The 22844-nt window shown below is 30.8% G+C and overlaps 1 protein-coding gene across 1 annotated transcript; it reads right to left on the reverse strand.

Moving 5' to 3' along the window:
* Positions 1–18128: 18128 nt before the first annotated feature.
* BNACNNG13220D (probable E3 ubiquitin-protein ligase WAVH2) lies at positions 18129–20810 on the reverse strand. Its single transcript, XM_013787767.3, has 2 exons — positions 20201–20810; positions 18129–20110 (listed from the first exon to the last, which is right to left on the reverse strand). Exons 1-2 carry the CDS (start codon positions 20585–20587, stop codon positions 18359–18361), a joined length of 2139 nt encoding a protein of 712 aa, XP_013643221.1. The 5' UTR covers positions 20588–20810; the 3' UTR covers positions 18129–18358.
* Between the last annotated feature and the right edge of the window lie 2034 nt (positions 20811–22844).

Consider the following 22844-nt stretch of genomic DNA (forward strand, 5'->3'; position numbering starts at 1 on the left):
TGTAGCAATGTGTGTATGTGATTTTGTAGATAAGATTATTCGTAGTCTACTAGTAATATGGTAAAGATGACTAGATATTGCGTTGGTCACAACACAGAACTAGTCACTTTGCACATGGTAGATCAATTTGCATAATACATACCCAATTTGTCCGATGGTCGATAACGTTTTAATGCAATTCGGGTAACAATATATTTTTGGATTGCAAATGTAAGATGTCATTTTCCAAAGTACAAAGTACAAACGTATCTTTTAAGCACGATTTCTCTCTAATCAATTAGATTATTACTTCAGTTGTTTGACATAGTTTTATTAAATTACAAGAAAATTTGAAACTCGCATCTCTTGTACTCTTCTTATGTATATATAAAATGTATTGATGTATACTATATTTTTAATAAGTATATATATATCGCTGGTTCAAGGCACAAGTTTTTTGAAAAAAAAAAACAGTATTCCGTAAGAAATAATATCGCTGTATTATTTTGAAAGACGATCCAACGTGGGCTGTTGTAAACCAAAGTTTACTCAACTTCGATAAGTTCAATTATACCTAACCTTTTAGAAAGACAAGTGTCACTATGTTGATCTGAACCGTTGATTTAAAGGGAAAGCGATCGGAAGGTCAATGTTGACAGCTTTTGCAGATCATAGCCACGTCTGCTGACTTATCTCTATATTGTATATTCGTCGTATCGCGATGACGGCAATAACACGTGTACGTTTTAGAGTTGACCAAGCCTTTTTATGAAAATGTAAACCGCATTAATTGAATGTAGTCAGTAGATGATTACCACAAGAGAGAGTGCTAACATGTCCGGATCTTTTTCCGGTACTCTGCTTCCGACACAAAGTGGCTTTCTCAGCAAGATGTGGTCGGTTTTTGTCTCTGGCGGCTCTCCATATTTTGGTGTAGCCGGCCGGTTTTTGTCTCCGGCGATTCATCTTCTCTTTCGATGACTTCGTCCGGCTCTTGCTAACGATCGATTTTTTTCGATGTTGTTTAGCTCTGGATTCTGTCCGGAACTTTTGTTTTATTTTGTCTTCTTCGCTTCTCTGTGCTTATTCTGGGATTCGAATGAATTTCGATCTAAACACCAGATTGTTTTATCCTCCCCTTGGTTAGGGTTTTCGCATCTTCAAACTTATTTATATCTTTAAAGATGTATGAGTTGCTTGTCCAGGATAATCTGGTGTTCAAAGATCGATTGAATGCAATCGTTTCTTCTCTGGTTTGGAAGTGAAGATATGTTGTTCATCTCAATCGCCTTGGGTTTTCTTTGCGACGGGTGCTCAGTTGAGCTGTTATCCCTTCGACCTGTTGAAGCTTTGGTCTTCCGGTTGATCGGATCTCCGGCGAAGATTCTCTGTCGGCGTTGAATCGGTGAGAGCTGTATTTTCTAGACACGTGTTTTGGTTTTCTTGTTGACTCAGCCATCACCGTTTAAGCCGTAGGACTTTAACAAATGGGCCTTCTGTTTGGGTCGTTCCTATAGTCCCATATGTGATGTTCTCGTTGCCCTCTTGTTTGGGCTTTAGTCGGCCTCGTCTAGGTCTTTGTTGTATTTTGTGGGCTGTTTGGGCCATTTAGTGTTTAAGTTTTGTCTTCTTTTGGACCTTGTAAAATTTGGTACTTTGTTTTATATATAGAAAAGTTCAGTGAAAAAAAAAAGATGATTTACCACAAATGCTTAGTTCAAGTGGGGCATCAGATCATGCAGATCAAGCAGGACAAGTGCATATCAAGCGGGACAAGTGCAAATCAAGCGGATCATGCAGGAGAGAAGCAGATCAAACCGATCAAATAATTTATTATTGAATGACAAAATCAGTTCAAAATTATAGATCATATATTAAAACAACAAAAATTACACCTAAATATCTAAACAAATATCTTAGATGTTATAGGATCGGTCGAAATGCCTTTAAATATTTTATAAGATATTTATACTTATTTTATTTTCTTTTTATGTGATCAAGATTTTCTTGAGAGACACTAATATTGAATTTTTGGTTAAATTTACCACTGGAAAACTCTCTACCAGTGGGTGTAAGATATTTGAAACGGTAATTAATCATGAAACTTATTTGATAGTACAACTCAATAAATACACGTTCTCGGTTAAGATTTCATTTAAAATTGTCTTCTCTCAATAGATTTACAAAATTTCAATCATTTATTTATATATTAACTATTTTAAAACATAAAAAAAATATTAACTACTTACCCTTGTTGATATTTATGTAGGAAGATTTATATTTTCTTCCTTTAAAAATGTTGTGTTTTGTCGGCGATTGAACGTCATTCTTATAATTTTAAAACAACACAAACAGTATTAGTGTAAACCATATAGTTTGAGCTAATAATTGTACATTATTTATAAAATCAGATAAATATATTTTAAAGTTAAGTGTTTGTAGCAAAATTATTTATTATTAAAAAAAAAAAGAGCAAATCAAACACCAGCAAATGTTAGCGGATGAGATCTGCATGCAGATCTTCCATTTTTTCCACAAAAAGACAAAAATATTGAACTGCATACAGATCTCCTACTTAAATTGCTTTTGCAAACAGAAAAACATGAATGGTGAATGTATTGCGGAAGAACCGCACGTACAGAAAAACTGCACTGGTCCTGTCCTTCCATTCATAACCTAATACAGTAATACTACATTGGGAGAGAGAATGTCAGTAAATAAATGCATCATCTTTTACCTCTAATAATAGCACATTTCCTACCGATACAGATCATCTATATTTAATTTAAGTTCCTTTTTAAAATATGTAAATATATATAATCAATCCCCTGTGTATTAATAAAAAAAATTAAAAAGTTATAACTTGTAGTTTGTACTAATTAAAAAAAAGTCTGCTGAGTTATCACGTAATTAGAATGATAATTTTGCTTACGTGGCGGCTTGAGCATCAATTGAAAATTTTGTTAGTCCAAAATTAAATTGATAGAGAATGTTATATTATATACTATGTCCATTATGGATGATTCATTTATCAAGTTGAAATTATTATATATTCTTTTCTTAAATAAAACATACAGAATTACCTAATGTGATTAAAATATATATGATAATTAATGATTTTAAATAATAAAGATTTGCTAACAATATGTATACTTTTCTGTCAGTTTTGTTTAATTACTTATTATTAAAATAAGTTACACAATTACATTAATCATATAATAAAAAATTAGATTTTTTTGTATATGTTGGATTTTGAATTTTTCAAAACGAGTATAAATTACTAAAACTGTTAATAGTCTCACATAAACTTTTGTGATAAAGGTTTAATTTTTTTCTATAATAAGATACAATAATTATAAAATCATATATAAATAATTTTATTTTAATATGTGTTTATGTTAATATATATATATATATATATATATTTCATATACATCATATGAAAATACATACTTATATTTTGATATCTGCGTTGAACATATATTGAAAAGTTAATATTTTAATTTTGAAATCTTCATTGTTTTTTTTTAATGATTAAAAATTATTGAAACCACTAAACATTCCGCATTAAAAAAATAGTTGGTGTAAAATTTTGTTACACAAATATGCAAATAATCATAAAATCATATGAGTAGAAACCTCATTTAATAAATATCCACATTAAAAGTATACTATATATCTATGTTAATATCATATAAATTTAATTATATATCATATACGATAGATAAGATTGATTGTTTTGATTTATTTACCCTAAAATTATTGTGAATAAACAAGAGTGGTCGTTTGATTTATATGCCCACGCTAATTTATTACATAATAGTAACTAATTTCTTAGTTATTTAATATATAATTATTATTTTATGATTTCATAATATGCAAAAAAACATAAAATAAGTAATAAATATAAAATATTTATTCTGCACAAGGTGGAGATCTTAACCTAAGTATGCATCTCTTTAATAATTTTAAATCTTAGGCAAAAAAAAAGAACGAAATGAGAATAAACTCAAAAATCAATATTTATATCGAGTAATAACCAAAATGAAAAAAAACACAAAAATGAGAAAAAAATTGAAGATAGATAGGATTGACACTTGAACGTAAACTTCTTATAACTACAATTAACTTTTAAATAGCTAAATCATGATATAAAACCGAACTGACATAGTTTCATTGTAACCAAATAGTAGGTTTGAGATTCTTCGGCCTAAATGTTAGGCTCTTATGCGATAAGTAATTTTTTGACTTAAAATATTTTTGAAATTGGGATCAACTCATCAGTAACCAAATTATGTAATTAACAAAAAAATTTAAAAAAAAATTGTTTAAGAGCCAAAAATATTAATTCGATCAAAAATATAAATTTTATTTTTCATATGATATATATTATATAATTTTCATATAAATTCACCATGCGCAAAGCGCAGATCTTATCCTATTATTAAATTAAAAGAAAAGACTCGAAGAACAAGTTGATCTTAAGATATTCTTAGTATATTTACCATAAATATTTAGGAAATTTAGGATTATTTAGCATTAACATTAAGATATTCTTAGTATATTATTATTTACCATAAGTATTTAAGAAAGTTAGCATTATTTGGTATTAAAATTATGTTAGCGCTACTTCTATATATATGTATTTCGTATTCTCATATCAAATACAACGCAATAATACATCTCTATTCTATTATACTTTACAATCAACATAGAAACTGATAACATATTTCGTTGTTGTTGCTTATATTCAAAACTTTTTTAGAAAAACAACAGTTAAAGATTGTCCCATACTTAACAAAAGGCTTCAAGCAAACAAAGGAGTTTAGAAAGTCATAAATTTGTAAAGCATGCGTAGCTTTAAAGTTTAAATTACATAGTTTGGACCTTTGGGGATAGGTCCATTTTCTTTGACAAGTTGTTTGTAGAGCCCGTTGAAACATTTTCTTGCTAGTAAATACTCTACAGCTTTTACATACCAGCCCAAGCAGTGACGGCATGAAAGGGTAAGGCTTTAACGGGCTTGGTAATACCAATTCTCTCATCTTTTGTTTACAACTAGTTACCTCCCGTGCCAAGCACGGGTCACTATCATCCTATTTTTAACTAAAATTATATTTTTGTTTGCAGAAATCATAAAATTGTAAAGCTTATCAATATATCAGAATAAATTATTTATTTTTTCACATATTTTCTAAACCTAAATAACACATCGGAACATAAAATTCATTGTATAAAAGTATAAATTTCATAGAACATGTTTAATCAATAAATGTATGTAAATCTATTAAATGAATATTTACCCGCTTTTCATATCTGAATTATATATCTGCAAAAAAATTATAGCTTGATTAGAAAAGTTAATAAACTTTAAATAATATATACATAAAATACTTAGTAAATAGAAATCAATAGCACGCTGATTTTTTCTAATTCCCTTTCAAGTTTTTTTTTTATCATGTTTTACCCCAAAAGATTTTTCAAAAAGCTTGAATTTCATTGCATTGCTATATACAAAGCTGAGTTTCATCTATTTAAACAGTTTGGATATCATAATTATAAATGTAATGCGTTTACTTTTTTCCATAAGAATATAGCTTTTAATATTAAGAATAACTTCATGTCTCTGATAATAGTACTTTACGAAACAAAACCCATATTTTCCATTATGCTGTGAACAATAAATTTATAAAATAGAAGTATAATCCGAGAAAACCTTCAACTTGACTTATGCAAAAGGAATGATATAGAATTATTTTCAGAATAAGAGAAGAACTTGTTAGAATAAAGATCTTTGCTATACTCAAAAAAGTAAAACGACAAAGAAAATGGAACGATAGAGAAGAAGAGGAGAATAAAATTATAGAAAATTAAAAAAACTGATTGAATGTTACAGAGGAGATGAACATTGATATTGGGAGTTACTAAAAAAAATAGAACGTGTGATGACAGTTAGGAAAAAAAGGGATTTAATTTTTAAAGTTACATGAATATTTCAAAGAACGTGATACAATTTTGATAAATTAAAATGTTATTTCCTTTATCCATGATTAGTGACAAAAGTCCTTCTTTAGTTAAAGACTTAAACTTAACTGTGTTGTTACACAAGTTTATTTTTTTTATTTTACATAAAATTAAATTTGAATAATTAGAAGAAATTTAGATTTTAATTAGGAAAAATAATTGATGATAACATGACATTTATTAGTTTATCTATCAGTAAAATATAGTTAAAGAAATATTGCACAATTTAGAAATTATACTTGGTTGATCGATATATGAGATAGACTGATAGTATACTAATAATTCAATATATGAACATATTTAACTAATAATTTATTTTATTTTACTTTATTTTAACCAAGTTCAAAATTTTCTCAAGAATATACATCATATATACGAAGCCTATGATATTCTATATTAAATACTTTTAATAAAAGTCATTCGAGGATTGCACATATTCGATATCAACAATTTGGTCAAGCATATAACAAAATTTTGATATTAAAAGTTTATGCATCTAACCTGTTAATCAAACTATGAACAATAAGAGTCTCTGGTATCTTGGAGTTTCCCTTCTTCTTCAATCATCATCCTAGAACATAGTTTGTTTTATGCAGACAATCTCCTTGTAAGTTTGAAGTCTCTTTTTCTCATCGTCTCACTCTTCGTTGTTACAATCAATCTGAAACATAGACTTAAGTTTCTTTTGACCAGCTTTGGTTCGAGGAAAACTCGTTACGTGGTAACGACGACTCCTCTGCAAAAAAAAAAAAAATTCAAAATTGCATAACGAATAAATGCTGAGACTCAAAAAATTATTACTTACTCATTTGCTAAACAACTATAGGAACTTGTCTGCACCACCAATGTATACCAGCGAATTTCCAGAAGCCATCTATAACTTCGCTTCTTCCGCAACTTCAAAAACTTTTTAAGATAAGAAAAATCAAAAGTCTTTCTTAAAAAAAAGTTAATTATAGGAAAGACACAAGCATCGGTTGTGGAAGAGAGTAAACTGTTTGAAAAAAAATTGTAAACAAATTTGTTATCTGAGTGATTCTAGTGTCGTTTAAAGTTGATTAGTGTAGGGAGTTGAGATCGTGTTGTAGTGGTTGAGACAATTAAACTGTTTTTGCTTTCTTCATTTTACGTGAAAAATATTTTAATTGTTTTTATTTTTTATTTTGTAAACTTTTGCCAAGTGTCAGATATTTATTCGCTAGGCGACTTGCGCTTTAGTATATAAGAGATATTTGGCTCTATTGAGCTACAAATACATCAAAATCTGACACTAAACATTAATTGTGAAGTTATTTGTATATATGTTATCACAACATTCAATTTTAACAAAAAGACATGTTTTTGAAAAATGTGACATAACACTAATCTTATTATGACATGTACAATTTTTGTTATAAAGATTTATATTCTTTTGTAAAGTTTTTTAAAAATATGGTGATATTAATTCATACATATATATATATATATATATATAAATATTTATTTTTGTCAAGATATATTAATAACTAATAATTCATATATCACTATTAAATTAATATATATATATATATATATATATATATATCACATTAATATAAATAAGCTAAATATACTTACGAATATAGTTTTTTACGTCAACTTATATATATCATATTTTGTATAAAATATACATTTTACCAAAATTAATTGTAAACATGCATAAAAAATAAAAACTAAAGTAGTTTTACACACTTTGTCAAATTAAAGTTGGTGATGGAAATATATAAAACTAATGGTTTGACATCGACAATATATCTTTAAAACATTGAAATTCACTCGTGAACATATTGAAAATATATTTATGTTTTGATCATTATGTTTCTCTTGTTTTTTACTTATTTTTTCTTATTTTTTGCTTTTTTGGTTCTGTTTTGCTTTGTTTTTGTGTAAAATGTTATGAAGAGCAAAAATATATTTTTTTTAAATTACCAAAGAGATTATTTTTACTTTTGACAAGGAAGGGTGAGTGAAGTACATGCTCATTTTATTGGGTTCTTGCAATCACACTCTGGACTTGCTTCCTTCCCATGATCACAAGGAGAACACTTGAAAGGAAGAAGATGTTTTCGAGTCTTTGGAACTCTCAGGAGCTGGAATTAACTTATTGATATCTTAAACTTAACATGATGATTAAATGTATTAAACTTACCATATATTGGAGAGGGAATCAAAATGAGAAACATCATCATTAGATATCCAACTGTTGCATTCATCTTTCATGTACAAGAAGGATTTTCTTTTACTTCTTCTCCTCTTTCTTCCTTAATGTTCTTAATGTTGATAAGACTGATCAGTTTGTGTTGAAGAAACAAGATTTCCAAACATATAAAGAGTTAAAAAAGGTTGGTAACAGGGTAATGTTTGAGAGAGTCGTGTGATTTATTAGCTACCGTTCTTGTAATTTTCTTAATTGCAATACTCAACTTCTTCTTGGATGTATTTGTTTCGTTTTAGTCCTTGGAAAAAAAAAGTGATGTTGTACTTAGATTTTTTGGTTGCATGTAAACCTTATTTGCTTGATTCTTGGTTTTTCCCATTTGAAAGGTTGTACCAGTAGATAGTGAAATTGTTCTAGAGGCAAAAAGATCTTGCATCACATGTAAACGATATTACCTTTTAAAGATGAACTAGATTATGATCCGCGCTTTAAAAGCGCGGAAATATTGTACTTAAATCTTTTGGTTGCATGTAAACCTTATTTGCTTGATTCTTGGTTTGTTCCATTTGAAAGGTTGCACCAGTAGATAGTGAAGTTGTTCTAGAAGCAAAAAGATCTTGCATCACATGTAAATGGTATTACCTTTTAAAGATGAACTAGATTATGATCCGCACTTTAAAACACAAAAATATTAATAAAATTTAATTGACGAAATAAAAATGTGTTAGCATTTTTATTTTGTATATTTGAAAACATATAATTATATAATTTTTATTTATATTAGTAGGAAAATTATATAATATATTACTTAGTTTTATTTTTCAATTATTTCAATCATTTTGTTATGATTTCTTAATAAAATCTATGTGATTTATTTTATTAATTATGTCATATATTTTTGATAAATTTTTATTTATAAAGCTTACTTGATGTCAATTTATTAACTCTAACATTTTATTTCTATACAATATTTAATTTAATATAAAAGCTTATTTAAGTGTAAGTGATCATGTAATTTTCTATTTATGAAAGGATATAGAAAATAGGGGTTTTTTCCAAAACTAACCCACAACTTGATTTTAATCCCAAACCTATACCCAAACTTGAATCAAATGCAAAACTAACCTAAAAGCCTACTGAAATTACAGCTCAACCCCTTGTGACCAAACAAAAAAACAGAAGCCATTTTTACGAATATAGCCCCAGTAAATCGTCTGAGTCGTCTGAGATGTTGGAAGTCGTCTGGACGACTGAAGTGTAAGTCGTCTGGTACCAGTTTATTTTAAAAATAATTTATAAATCTTGTAAAAAAATATTTTGATGCGTGAAAAATAAAAATCAAGTAATTATAAACAGTTTTAAGTGATATAAATTAAGATATGATAAAATTGATTTGTTTTGAAGATAGATGAGTGGAAGTAGTGAATCATGAAATACTTTGGTTTAGGAGTTTGGCAAACATATGTTGTAGTATTGTATGTATTGTTAGGGTTAGATTTTGGAAAACTAAAATGTTTTTTTCAAAAATTAGTTTTCACCTATATGTGTTTATTTCTGTGTATAGTAAACACTTTTCAAGTTTGATTTGGTTTTATGAAGTGCTTAATTAGATAAATAAGTTTAGGGGTTATGTTTAGGGTGTGGACGACTTATATTTCAGTCGTCTGTTGAATAATTTACCCGGACGACGTATATTTCAGTCGTCCACATCGTACCGAACCTTTAATTTTACCAATGTACGTTTTAACCTAACCGGATCATTTTACTCGGACGACTTACATTTCAGTCGTCTGGTGAAGAAATTAAAACAGACGACTTACATGTAAGTCGTACAAATATTCCCGCCTAAATTTTTTCAAAAAAATTATTTTTCCGCTTAAATAATTTAAACCAGACGACTTACTTGTAAGTCGTCTGGAAAGTCTTCTATTTTAGTTTCCCGCTAAAAATATTTAATTTCCCACTAAAAATATTAAACTCTTCTAGACGACTTACATGTAAGTCGTCTGTTTTAATTTCTTCAACAGACGACTGAAATGTAAGTCGTCTGAGTCAAAAATATTTAACCTAATTGGATTTTTTGTCTCCCTATATAAAGAAAAATTTACACATTCTCTCTCCTCCTCTCAAATGGCTGCAACAAAAATTTAATGTTCATCATTCTAAAACTCTCCAACCTCTCTCTAATCTCTTTGAATTGAAAACACCAAACTTTATATGAATTTTTCAGTTTTGTCTCATGTATTTCTTACTAATCTATCTCTTTTGCAGGTTTTTAATCAAATGGTACTCATCTTCCACTAATTTAAAGGTAGATCTATTAATTTTAGATATGTATTTTTGTGTGTTCTATAAATGTAGATTTATCTAATTTTTCACTCATTTTCTCTATTTTTAAGTCATTTGAATGTTTTTGGATATGCAGGTTTTTCAGATCTGGATTTGATATGCAGGTTTTTCAGATCTGGAAGACTTTTGAGACGACTTACTTGTTAGTCGTCTGGAAGTCGTCTGGACTTCTTGAAAGTCTTCTGACAAAGTCGTCTGGACTTCCAGGAAGTCGTCTGGACTTCCAGGAAGTCGTCTGGACTTCCAGGAAGTCGTCTGGACTTCCAGGAAGTCGTCTGGACTTCCAGGAAGTCGTCTGGATTTTTCTGAGCGTTTTGGTAAGTTCTTATGTCTGATTTTTCTTCATTTGGTAACTTCTTGTTGTATAAAGTTCTTACTTTTTTCCCAAACTAAAACTCTCCAAACCCACTCTAATCTCTTTGACTTAAAAACACCAAACTTTATATGAATTTTTCAGTTTTGTCTCATGTCTTTCTTACTAATCTATCTTTTTTGCAGGTTTTTAATTAGATGGTACTCATCTTCCATTAATTTAAAGGTAGATCTATTATTTTTAGATATGTATTTTTGTGTGTTCTGTAAAGGTAGATTTATCTAATCTTCCACTCATTTTTCTGTTTTTAAGCCATTTGAACGTTTTTGAATATGCAGGTTTTTCAGATCTGGATTTAATATGCAGGTTTTTCAGATCTGGAAGACTTCTGGGACGACTTACTTGTTAGTCGTCTGGAAGTCATCTGGAAGTCGTCTGAAAGTCGTCTGGAAGTCGTCTGGAAGTCGTCTGGAAGTCGTCTGGAAGTCGTCCGGAAGTCGTCTGGAAGTCGTCCGGAAGTCGTCTGAAAGTCGTCTGGACTTCCTAAAAGTCGTCTGGACTTCCTGTAAAGTCGTCTGAACTTCCTAAAAGTCTTCTGACAAAGTCGTCTGAACTTCCTGGAAGTCGTCTGGACTTCTTAAAAGTCGTCTGGTCTTGTCTACTCAAGTGGAGTCCAAGCTTGTCTTTGTAGAGGAATGATCTATAATAGTTTTGTTTGTGGTCTGTTTTGTGAATTGCATGTCTACTCTTTTAGTTGTGAATTTTTTGTAAAATCAGTAATAATGTTTTCCAAGATGTATTAAATGTGCTAACAATGTGTTTACACATTTACAAATCATTGAAATAATAGACTTCAATAGCCTTTTTCTTATCTTTGGATCTCTCATATGCAATAATAAACTCCAATGGCCTTTTCTCATCTTAATAAACAAGAATGTTGGTAGCTTCATACTGATACAACATTTTAAGAAGCATTTAACCCTTCTTCCAACTCATAACAATAGTCATCATTATTGTCTATAACAATAATACTTAAGAGATAGAAACAAACAATAGTAACTAGTCAAAGCATATCATATTTTTTTATAAGTTTGTGTTGAAAAACTTAGTCAAATTTAGTAAAACTAAGGGAGAGAACATATTTTGTAAATATGAGTTTTACATATCTTGAAGTTACTTATCACTCTTAAAAATACAAGTTATTCAAAAACTAACGTAGAAGACTTAAAAACTAGCGGAGAAGACGCAGACGACTTCAATCTAAGTTGTCCAGACGACTAAACTATACGTCGTCTGGTCAACGCAGAGGTTATTTTTGCAATTGACTTTGAAATCTGTTATTTCGGACGACTGAAAAATAAGTCGTCTACTATTGTTTGGTTAAAAAAAAAACTCCAAAAAGCTAGACGACTTACATTTCAGTCGTCATAGGTTAGTTTTGCATTTGACTGGATTATTTCAGAAGTTTGACTTTTCTGGACGACTTACATTTCAGTCGTCTAGTGAAAATTAAAATAATAATATTTTTTTAAAGTAGACGACTTACAGTTAAGTCGTCATAGGTTAGTTTTGCAATTGAAAAAAAAAACTTCAAGATTTAATTATATACAGACGACTTATAATTCAGTCGTCCACGAGACGACTGAAATGTAAGTCGTCCAGGATTTACGAGGTTTGACCAGAATCTCGGAAAAAAATCCTCGACGACTTACAAGTAAGTCGTCTGGTGGACGACTGAATTATAAGTCGTCTGTGTATAATTAAATCTTGAAGTTTTTTTTTCAATTGCAAAACTAACCTATGACTACTTAATTGTAAGTCGTTTACTTTTAAAAAAATATTATTATTTTAATTTTCGACAGACGACTGAAATGTAAGTCGTCTGGGGAAGTCAAACTTCTGTAATTATCCAGTCAAATGCAAAACTAACCTATGACGACTGAAATGTAAGTCGTCTAGGTTCTTTGGAAATTTTTTTGAAACCAAACAATAGTAGACGACTTAACTTTCAGTCGTCTCAGGTTACAGATTTCAAAGTCAATTGCAAAAATAACCTTTGCGTTGACCATACGACTTCCAGGTAAGTCGTCTACAGCCAGACGACTTCCAGTTAAGTCGTCTACAGCCAGACGACTTCCCAAGTAAGTCGTCTGACGAACAGATCTGGAAAAAAACTCGATGTCATACCTTAAATTGGTGAGATAAGTTTCTTAGCATACATAAGGCTTCTCCAAGCACACAGAATCACAAACGAAAGCCACCCACCCAGAATCGTTAGCTTCTATGACTCTATGAACCATAAAAATTTTAGAATCAAAATCTTGGGTTTTTTAGCTCATTGTGGAGAGAAAGTGAGAGATATGTTGTGTTTAGTTCACAAGAATGGAAAAAGAAGAAGGGTAAATCGATTTTGGGAGCATTAAGAGCTTCAAATTGGTTGTTCGTGGTGGTTGTGGTATTGATGACAATGGCAATCTTGAAATTATTTGAAGATGATGAGGGTGAGAGAGTAAAGATGTCATTTTCGAAAAGAAAAAAAAGAAAAAAAAAATTGATGGCATTTTCGTAAATTATATGAACTTGTGGGGTGAATAGGGCAAAACCAATTTTCAAAAAAAAAGGAGGTTAGTTTTGTGTTTGACTTTAAGTTGTAGGTCAATTTTGCAAAAAGCCCTAGAAAATAATCCATTAATTTAGTTAATTTTACATTAAATGATATTATTTCTAATTATTTATATGTTAACAACGATTGTATTTGTTTCTGTTGCTTTTTCAATCTTCAAACAGTGCGTAGCCCTAAATTCTACAAAAATAAATAGTACTAGGCGAATCACCCGCATATATATGTGGGAATAAATATTTACGTAAAACCTAAATTGTAATAGTTATTAATATTTATTTTTGTTTAGTTTAGTTTGATATTTATATTATTTTTGTTAAGCATCTTGTTTATGAGTTATTGAGTTGTGATGTTTTAATATATTTGATTTTGCAAAATATTTAACTTCGCCATGATATTTGTTTCTAAAATTCTTGTTTGATTTTTATATGATGTAGTTAGTTTCTTCTTATTTGTATGGTTATTTCAATTATAATTTTGCGTTTTGTTCATTTTTTATTATCAAAAATCACTTATAAAATTTATAAACAAATAAAATTAAAAAAATAAAAAAATATTGTTTAAAATCAGTTTAAAATTGTATTATTCAAAATATAACTTTACATTTAAAATTTACACAAAAAATAAATTCAGTTAAAGCTACCTATATATGTTTTAGAAAACTTTCTTGTAAATAACATATTTTGTTTTCTTTTGCGAAGGCAACACTAAGTAGAAATTGTATGCACCCCATTCTAAATTGAAATATCGGTTCAGGCGGAGTAACAAACATTAAAAATACTAAAGTGCTAGATGGCTCTATTACATGTTATAAATGTTGTCTCGATAATATGTTTAGTTAACTAAGTCATTCGAAGTCTTCTTTCATTATATAGTCACTTTATGATATTCACTTTGATCTTTCAGCTATTCAAGGATGAATGAATTTCTATACCAAAAATAATGGGTGTGAGAAAAACATAATTTTTCGTGAATAAAGTAGAATCTTAGATATTGAAATATCTATATTGATGGTTCAAACTTTAAAGAATTAGTTGTTTCTTTATATAAGAATATGAACATCCATATATTATTAAATTGATAATTTTTAATTATAGAGGAAAACTAATGATTTAGAAATTAAAAACTGATTAAAATAAAATCTAAGTAATTATGTTGTTCAAGTAACGGGAAAAAATACAAATAAGAATGTTTTAAAATTATGTCCTACACGAAAAAATGTTTCTAATTAACGTGACCAAATTTCTAAATAAGAAAAAATGTTTTAAAATATTAAAAAGATATTTCTCACTAATTTGATGTATTAATTTTACTAATGAGATATTATAAAATTTTATGTCATAAGAAAACTGATAAAACCAACGTGATTTAGGGAAAAATTATATTAGAGATATTATATATTTATATTATATTACTTTTTGATTATATAAAAATCGGTTTTATTAAATTATTTGCTTTATATATATAAACTAATATTGATATATTTATATTAAAGATATTGTCTTTTATATTAAATTTCTTTTTGAGTTATATAAAAGGAAATTCGTTTTATTAAATTATACATGTTTTAAAATATTATATATTTATTAAAGATATGTCATTTTTGTTAAAAATGTGATTTGGAAAAAAATTTAGAAAAAATTATTAATAATGGTATTTTAATAATAAATTTTATTCATTAAAGTTATCGTTGTAATTATTGCGACATATAAGAAACTGATTTTTCAAATAATATTATAGAGATTCTATTATTTCTTAGTTGTAATGAACATTAATAAATCATATGCAAATTGCTATGAATGATATGTTAGTATTTTGTCCATTAGTTCCAGATTCTTCGGTCCACTGACCATCCGGAATCACGTCTGCAAGTGGACCTTCCACATTAGTTGATCATTTAATTCAATTTTTAACACCCTAATCATTGCAACTTGGCGCTAGATTTATAATGCTTTTGTCAATGATGGTATGGAGTAGTTACATCAACAATTGTTAATAGCGTTCTGTTTGTCCCTCCCTCCCTGGAAACAGTTCCCCACAATCTTTCAATTTTGACCTAATTCCACATATTAGAAATATTAAAATCTATTTTTCCTTGATCCAAAAAATCAAAACTAGTATCTCTATAATATATTAAGTATGAACTAAAATCTACACAATATGATTTAGATCGGTTTACTATTCAAAATTTTGAAACTTAACCAATGGCTAACCTAATTGAATCGATACAATCTGATTTTAAAAAATTACCAAAGTCTGATTGGAAAGTTAGGTCGGTTTTGTATTTGGATCTCAGGTTGGATCAGGTTTTAAATTTGGTCAAAAACATACTCCCTCCGTTTCACAAATATAAACTTTTTAGTATTTTTCACACATATTAAGAAAACACATTAGACTACCATAATAAATGTTTCATTTTCTGTAATTTTCAATAACTTTTAACCAATAGTAATTCAATAAAGTCAATTAATTTTCTTGAAGTTTACATTTTTTTCATAGAAAACACAAAAATACATATTTCTGAAACAAACTTTTTTTTTCTAAAAAGTCTATCATTAAGGAACGGAGAGAGTAATAATTTGGTATCGGTTTACGTTCAAACCATTTAAACCAAGTGAAACCTTTATTTATGGGGATATGAGTTTCGATTGGGGAGAAATAAGTTTTAATACTTATAATATGTGAAAATAGGTCGAGGTTGAAAAATTGTGTAGAATTATCATTATATGATACTTATGGTGTGGAAATATTTCGTTTACCCATTAAATATAGCATTATAGTTTTCATCTTTAAGAACCAAAAACATAAGGGACTCAGCTAATCCTACAAATCATTATATTATTAGAGACATAACCTCTATAAATTAATAATGTTTGTACTTTGAAATTTTATTATTAATTTATAGAGATATTAATTTACAAAAATTTCCTTATTTAGATTTCTTATTTTAAGATATATTTATTCTAAGATAAAAAAAATATTTGATTTTAGTTTATAGACATTAATTATTATTTTTGAAATTTGACATTTATATATTGCATAGAACTTAAATGTGGTTTTAGATATAATATCATCAAAAATATATTAAGTATTAAGAAAATATAAAGATAATTTCATTATAAATATAAAATAAACAATATAATAACAGATTCTTATTTATATAAAATATTTAAACATATAAATTATTAATTTATAATTTTAATGAGACTATATATTTACATAGATTTTTCTTTAAAAAAATTATCTTATTATTTTATGAATTTGTGTCAAATTTTGAATCGGTCCAAGTTGGGACCAGCAAAATTTATTAATAAAAATTATTAATTTATCTTCTGTAAAAATATTCATTCTCTCATGGAAAAGAAATAAAAATCCTTTTTTACTTTTACCAAGTTTAACCCCCCCCCCCCCCCCCCCCCCCCCCCCCTTTTTTTTCTGGAACGATACCAAGTTTAACTTTTATACTCGTTCTCAACGTACATCTTTCAAAATGACATATATGCGATGTGGATTGTTTTTCTTTAGATTCCGCGCATATATATGATTAGGACTGGACATTTTATCCGTTAAATTTGATTTGATTTGTTATTCGTTTCTATTCGATCCGAAATTTCTGGATATCCGTAAACTTTCAAAGCAAATCAAATACTAAAAATCAATATCTGTTAAAATCGAAGTAAATCACAAATATTAAAATTTTGGGAAGCGAATATCCGATCCGATCCGGTAATATATAAATACATGTATATCTTTATTATATTTAAAGTTTAAAATGTATAAGCTTATATAATTATTATTCTAACATATGATTTGAAAAAATCTATTCACATTATTAGTTATATAAAAGTATTACATAAAAAATAAGAGAAAAAATTTATGACAATTATAACTTTTTTTTAAGTTTTGTGTTACTATAATTGTTAACTAAGATTAAAATTTACAAAATATGTAGTTTTACTATTTCTTTTAATTTTATTTTATATATCATGCAAAAAATATGTTTTTAAAAACAAATTTATATCGAATTTTTTAAAGATTATTAAAACGGATGAGATATCCGTAAATATTCGTAAATATCCGCAAATATCTATTTATTTTCTGGATATCCGTTTTTCCGGATATCCGTATTTTTCCGAAGTAAATCAAATAAAAAATTTAGATATCCGTAACATACGAAGCAAATTATAAATACCTTCAAAAACCCGGATATCCGATCCGCGTCCACCCGTTATATGATCCAAAGTACCGATATGAGCGCCAGTAGATTTTGAGAGAAACCTCAGTCAACGATTTTTCCCATAACATACAACAGTCTACTTATGTTTGGTCTCATAGTATTAATCATTGAACCGCCTAGAATCCTTTTTTATCCTTGTAATCCTTTAATTTTCTAGTATAACATTAGGCGATAATGATGACCACATGAGTAATCATGATTTAAGATATAAAGTATAATAAATCCATTAAATTTGAACGGCACGATAATATAAACTAGGTCTAAATTTACTTTTGATTTTGAAGTCCAGCGTTGCAAGCACACTCTCTAATAATCCACCACACCACACTTTTGCATTTTATAGTTTATAAAAAAAGCATACATCATTTATTTTTTCCACTTTTTTCAGTCAGAAATTTGGATTTTCTGAAAATTACAAAAAGGAAGATGATAAAAGCTAAAAAGACCAATTAATTCTCCAATACCAATCTCTGCATTACAAAAAAGGCCACACCCGTCGGCTACTGCTTGTCGCAATCATGCACCTATAGGGTCCCTTTCCAAAAATCATACTTCTATCATTTTATACTTATTATTACCTTACTAAATTATTGGTTTCTGAAATAAGTATATACCATATTTTCAAAAATAACTAAGATTATTTAGGAGAAAAAAAAAAACTTAAAATCTGGCGTTTTCCAAGCCGTGCATGTCGCTGACTCGGTTTAAATGCTTCCTCATGATAGCCACTTTCGCCAATTTCTCAGCCGCTTTCCAAGCCGAAGTCGGCGTAAGTTGCTCAGGTTTTTCTTCGGTTCGGTTTGCTAAACCGATTCTCGGTTTCAACCGGCTTAGCTCAGCTAACTCAGCGTCCAAGCTCATTAAGCTATCATCATCAGAAGCGTTTGACCGAGCCGTCGTTAGAAGCTGATATGCTCCAGCAAAATCATCACGCTCAATCAGCTTGCGTGAACCAGTTACAGCGCGACACACCAAGTGTATATTCCTCAGCCGTTCGATGCTCGAAGATACGAATCGGACGGCCTGTAGCCGTGGGATCAAAAAACGTTTTTCTTTCGGACAAGGAAATGGCTGAAGCGTCGCGGGGTCAACGACCGAAGACCGTACGGACATTACATGGTGGGACCCGCTCGACGGAGTCGATACTTTAAACTCAACGAGATATTCTCTCTCCTCCTCCGCGAACAGATCGCCGACGATAACAGCCGAACCGGATCCGAAACTCTCTGACCGACCCGTTAAAGAGTAAACCGCTGAAATCTCAGTCAACGGAGAACCGGAGACTAAACCAAGGTTAAGCTTCACGTCATGGAGAACCACGTTTAGCAACGAAGCGATTCGCTCCGTGAACGCGTCTCGAAGCGGCGCGTGATGCAACGCGCTTGGAGAAGCGATCGAAACGGAGTGTACCGGGATCTCCGAACGATAGAAGCGCGTGGTGGAAACGACGAAAGGCACACGCGCGGAGTTTAGTTTAGCTTTCAAAACCGCCTCCGGCTGATCCTGACCGTCGGATAAAACAAAAATACTAGCCGACGGATTCCTCTCCCGCCGATCTTCAACGACTTTAACCGCTTTCTTCAACGCGTCGTTAACGCTCATCCCCCCGCCGCCGGTGGTTTCGATTCCGACGAGTGCGTCGACGATTCGCCGCGCCGATCGCCGTCCTTTATCCGTCATCCGTCGTAACGGCATTAACCGTTTCGATCCCGTCGAGAACACGACGATGGAAAGCCGATCCATCTCCCGGAGCAGAGAGATCACCAGTCTCAGCGCGTGCTTAACAGTCCGCAAGCTCGCTCCGCCGCTGCTCAGATCGAGAACCGTGACCAGATCTATCGACGGCCTGCTCGCTCTAATCGCGTCCGCCGTCGACGACGACGGTAAAGACGCCTTCAGTTTCATCATGACGACGTGCGTCTCGATCCTTTTCCCTGTTTCCACCACGGCGGATTCCGGCAGCAATTTAACCTCCAGAGTCCCGGAGATGGGAGGAATCGAACCAGAAAACGCCGGCGTAATCGAAGAATCGGAAAAGAATCCGGGAAACTCATGGCCTTCTTGGTCTACGTCGTCGTTTTCGTCTGATTCCGGTATACTGTTGAAGTGAGCAAGAGAAACCGGCGAGTAAGCTAAGGTCTCGTCGTCGTTGTACACTCTTAAGGATTTCCCCGTCTTGATTTCTCGGATCTCGGGTCCTCTCCCCGGGTCGGATTCGAAATTCACAGACTCAGCATCCGACCTCGGCGTGTAATTCCAGGCGGCGGAACAGAACGGGCAACGTTTGCCGTCTAATTTAACGGCGCAAGAGAGGTGAAACGAATGTGAACACTCCGCCGTGAAAATCGCCGTTGAATTGATTTGACCCGAGTTCAATCTCTGTAGGCAAATCCCACATCTGTTATTATTACTCTGCATTAAAAAAAAAACAGAGACTTTGATTAGTTTACCCCTGTCTGAAAATCTATGAAATTAAGGAAACTGATTACAATCAATCTTTACTTTGTTGAGAATAAGTGTGGCACGGAGGAGAGAAACGCCGCCATGAGTGGATGATGATTTAGGGGAAGAAGGGTTCGAGAGAAGCTTAGGAGTTGAGCTGTTACTGGTCCTTGGAGTTGCATTGCTCGTGGTCCTGCAGTGGAGTTTGGGACTAGTGGGAAGAGATGGGTTAGCGGCTGAGGTTGAAGCGGCGGAGCGGCATCCGATTCCACTACCACGGCCGCTGCCGCCAGGAGACTGGATACGGGGAGTTGATGGGTTTGAGAAAAAACCAAACTTTGATCGGAGTCTTGGTGTAGGAATGTGTGATGATGATGATGATGATGATGATTGTTGTTGATTACTTGAAATGGAATTGCAAAACGCTTTTCTCCAACCAAACACCATCTCCAGTTTAACAATGAAGAAAACACGTTCTTTGTTTTATTTCTTTCCTATCTTCTTCTTCTAATTATATAGAAAGATGATGGAGCTTTGGGTATTTGATCATAAGGAAGTTGGAGAAATTAAATAGGATAAAGACTAGAGAGAGAGAAGAAAGATAATTTCTTCTTTAGTGATGCTTCCAAACATTTAATAATTTTTAATTGTAGCAAATATTAAAAGGAAAAAAAATGTGACTTTGTGCGTCTGAAATGACTTTTTATATCCATTTGCATGTAATATATTGTCTCGAAGAAAATGATTACTGAATCACTGATTCGTTACTTCACTGCTGGTCAAAATGTTACTAGTATAATCTTTGTTTATGAATTAGTATGTCTCATTTCATATTTCAGTTGTTTCATTGGGATAGACGATAACAATTAAATATGTCAACGCTGCAACCGACCCATATGCAATGTGAGATTTCATTTAACTAAAGACGCGGAGATCTTTGTCTCCATTTGCAATATGATCTTTCTTTTCCCATATCATTTTACTATTTTATAAACAACTGAATCTAGTTGAAAATAGGAAGAACACATGTTTAAACCCTTGTGCGATAAGTAACCAAACAGAAGTTTCAACTTGACTAAACGTACGTACTTATCCAGTATAAGTTTATAACTTGGTGAATTATAACTTTTCAATATAGAGAACAAAATTGAAGTTTCTCGAATACGCTAAATTGTTCGAAATGTAAATTCTGATCTGATAGTTTGTATCGCCGGGGAAACATAAAAACAGGTGACTCGAAGAAAAAATCATGTGGCACGTGACGGAATCCGAGTGATAACCGGTAAGCATGTTTTGTAAAAATATATATACAAATAAAACTGAAGATTGCAGAGAAACTTATCAAGTTGTGTCGAGCTGAATCTGTAGTAGATGGACAGAGGTCTAGATGCATTTATTGTTGGACTGTACCTTCTGTCAAAGTCAAGTATCTTTCCACATTACTTCTACTGTTTTACTTCTAGGTCAGTTTAACTTTTAATTAGGTCAATATATATCGATAATGATCTAATAACGTTATCACACACGTAAATGCAGAGCTATGCTGACTTGATGAATTCATCTTAAGTTTTGGGTATATGTGATAAAAGTTTGGATGTTTGATAGAGAAAGGTCGAAGTGCTCTCATATTTTTACCAACAAAATTATATAAATTTATCCACAATTCGAAAGATCCAAATAATTATAAACAACACGGAGACGACAAGAGCTAATGATATGACATAAAGATTGAAGTGGTCCAGCAAGTTTTGAATTCTTGCTATGGCAAAATGGGTGGTTTTTCTTCGACTACGATAGTTCTATTACTTTTTTTAATCTTTGGAAAAAACACTTGTAGATCTACTGACTGATCAGGTGATTAAGATGGCTTTCAAAATTATGAGCTCAGTGGTACAAACTCCAAAATATGAATTATTACAGTTTTTGGCTTTATTGTATTTTGGAATTTTGCAAATGAGCCACGTGAATGAATGAAACAATAAGGATTAAGACCTGCTAAATTGAGACTGTAATCCAGACTCTAATTAAGAATTTGCAAATTGCTTGGCAGGTTTTAAGTGGCTGCCATTTTCTGAACAGCACATGACTTCGTGCGTGCCATGGCATGGAATCACTGATTATCCATATAAAAAACGAAAAAGATTAGTTCATAAATTATTTTCGTTAGATGATTTGATAAACTCGTGGGAGATTTTTAAGAACAAAACTTAGTTTCACCCCTGACGTGAATTATTAAACTCATCTCCCATCTTATTACCAATAAAAAAACCACATAAATTAATAATAAAATACATTATTTTTTAAAAATAAATCTAAAATAGTTAAAAAAAACAATGACACTCATTTTAATGATGCTAACGTCACTAACTAAACCCTAAATCTTAAATTCTAAACCCTAAACCCTAAACTTTAAATCTAAACCCTAGACCCTAAATTCTAAACTCAAACTCTAAACCCTAAACCCAAACCCTATATCTTAAACCCAAATCCTAAATCCTAAACCCTAAACCCAAACCGTAAACTCTAAACCCAAACCCTAGACCTTAAACTCAAATCCTAGATCCTAAACCCAAACCTAGACTCTAAACCCAAATTTTAAACCCTAAAGAAACAACATCAACATTAACCCAAACCTTTAGGATATAAGATTTGAGTTCATGGTTTATGATTTGAGTTTAGGGTGTAGGGATTAGGTTTGGATATA

The sequence above is a fragment of the Brassica napus genome, chromosome C3 (assembly GCF_020379485.1).
Source record: "Brassica napus cultivar Da-Ae chromosome C3, Da-Ae, whole genome shotgun sequence".
Classification (NCBI taxonomy): Eukaryota; Viridiplantae; Streptophyta; class Magnoliopsida; order Brassicales; family Brassicaceae; genus Brassica; species Brassica napus.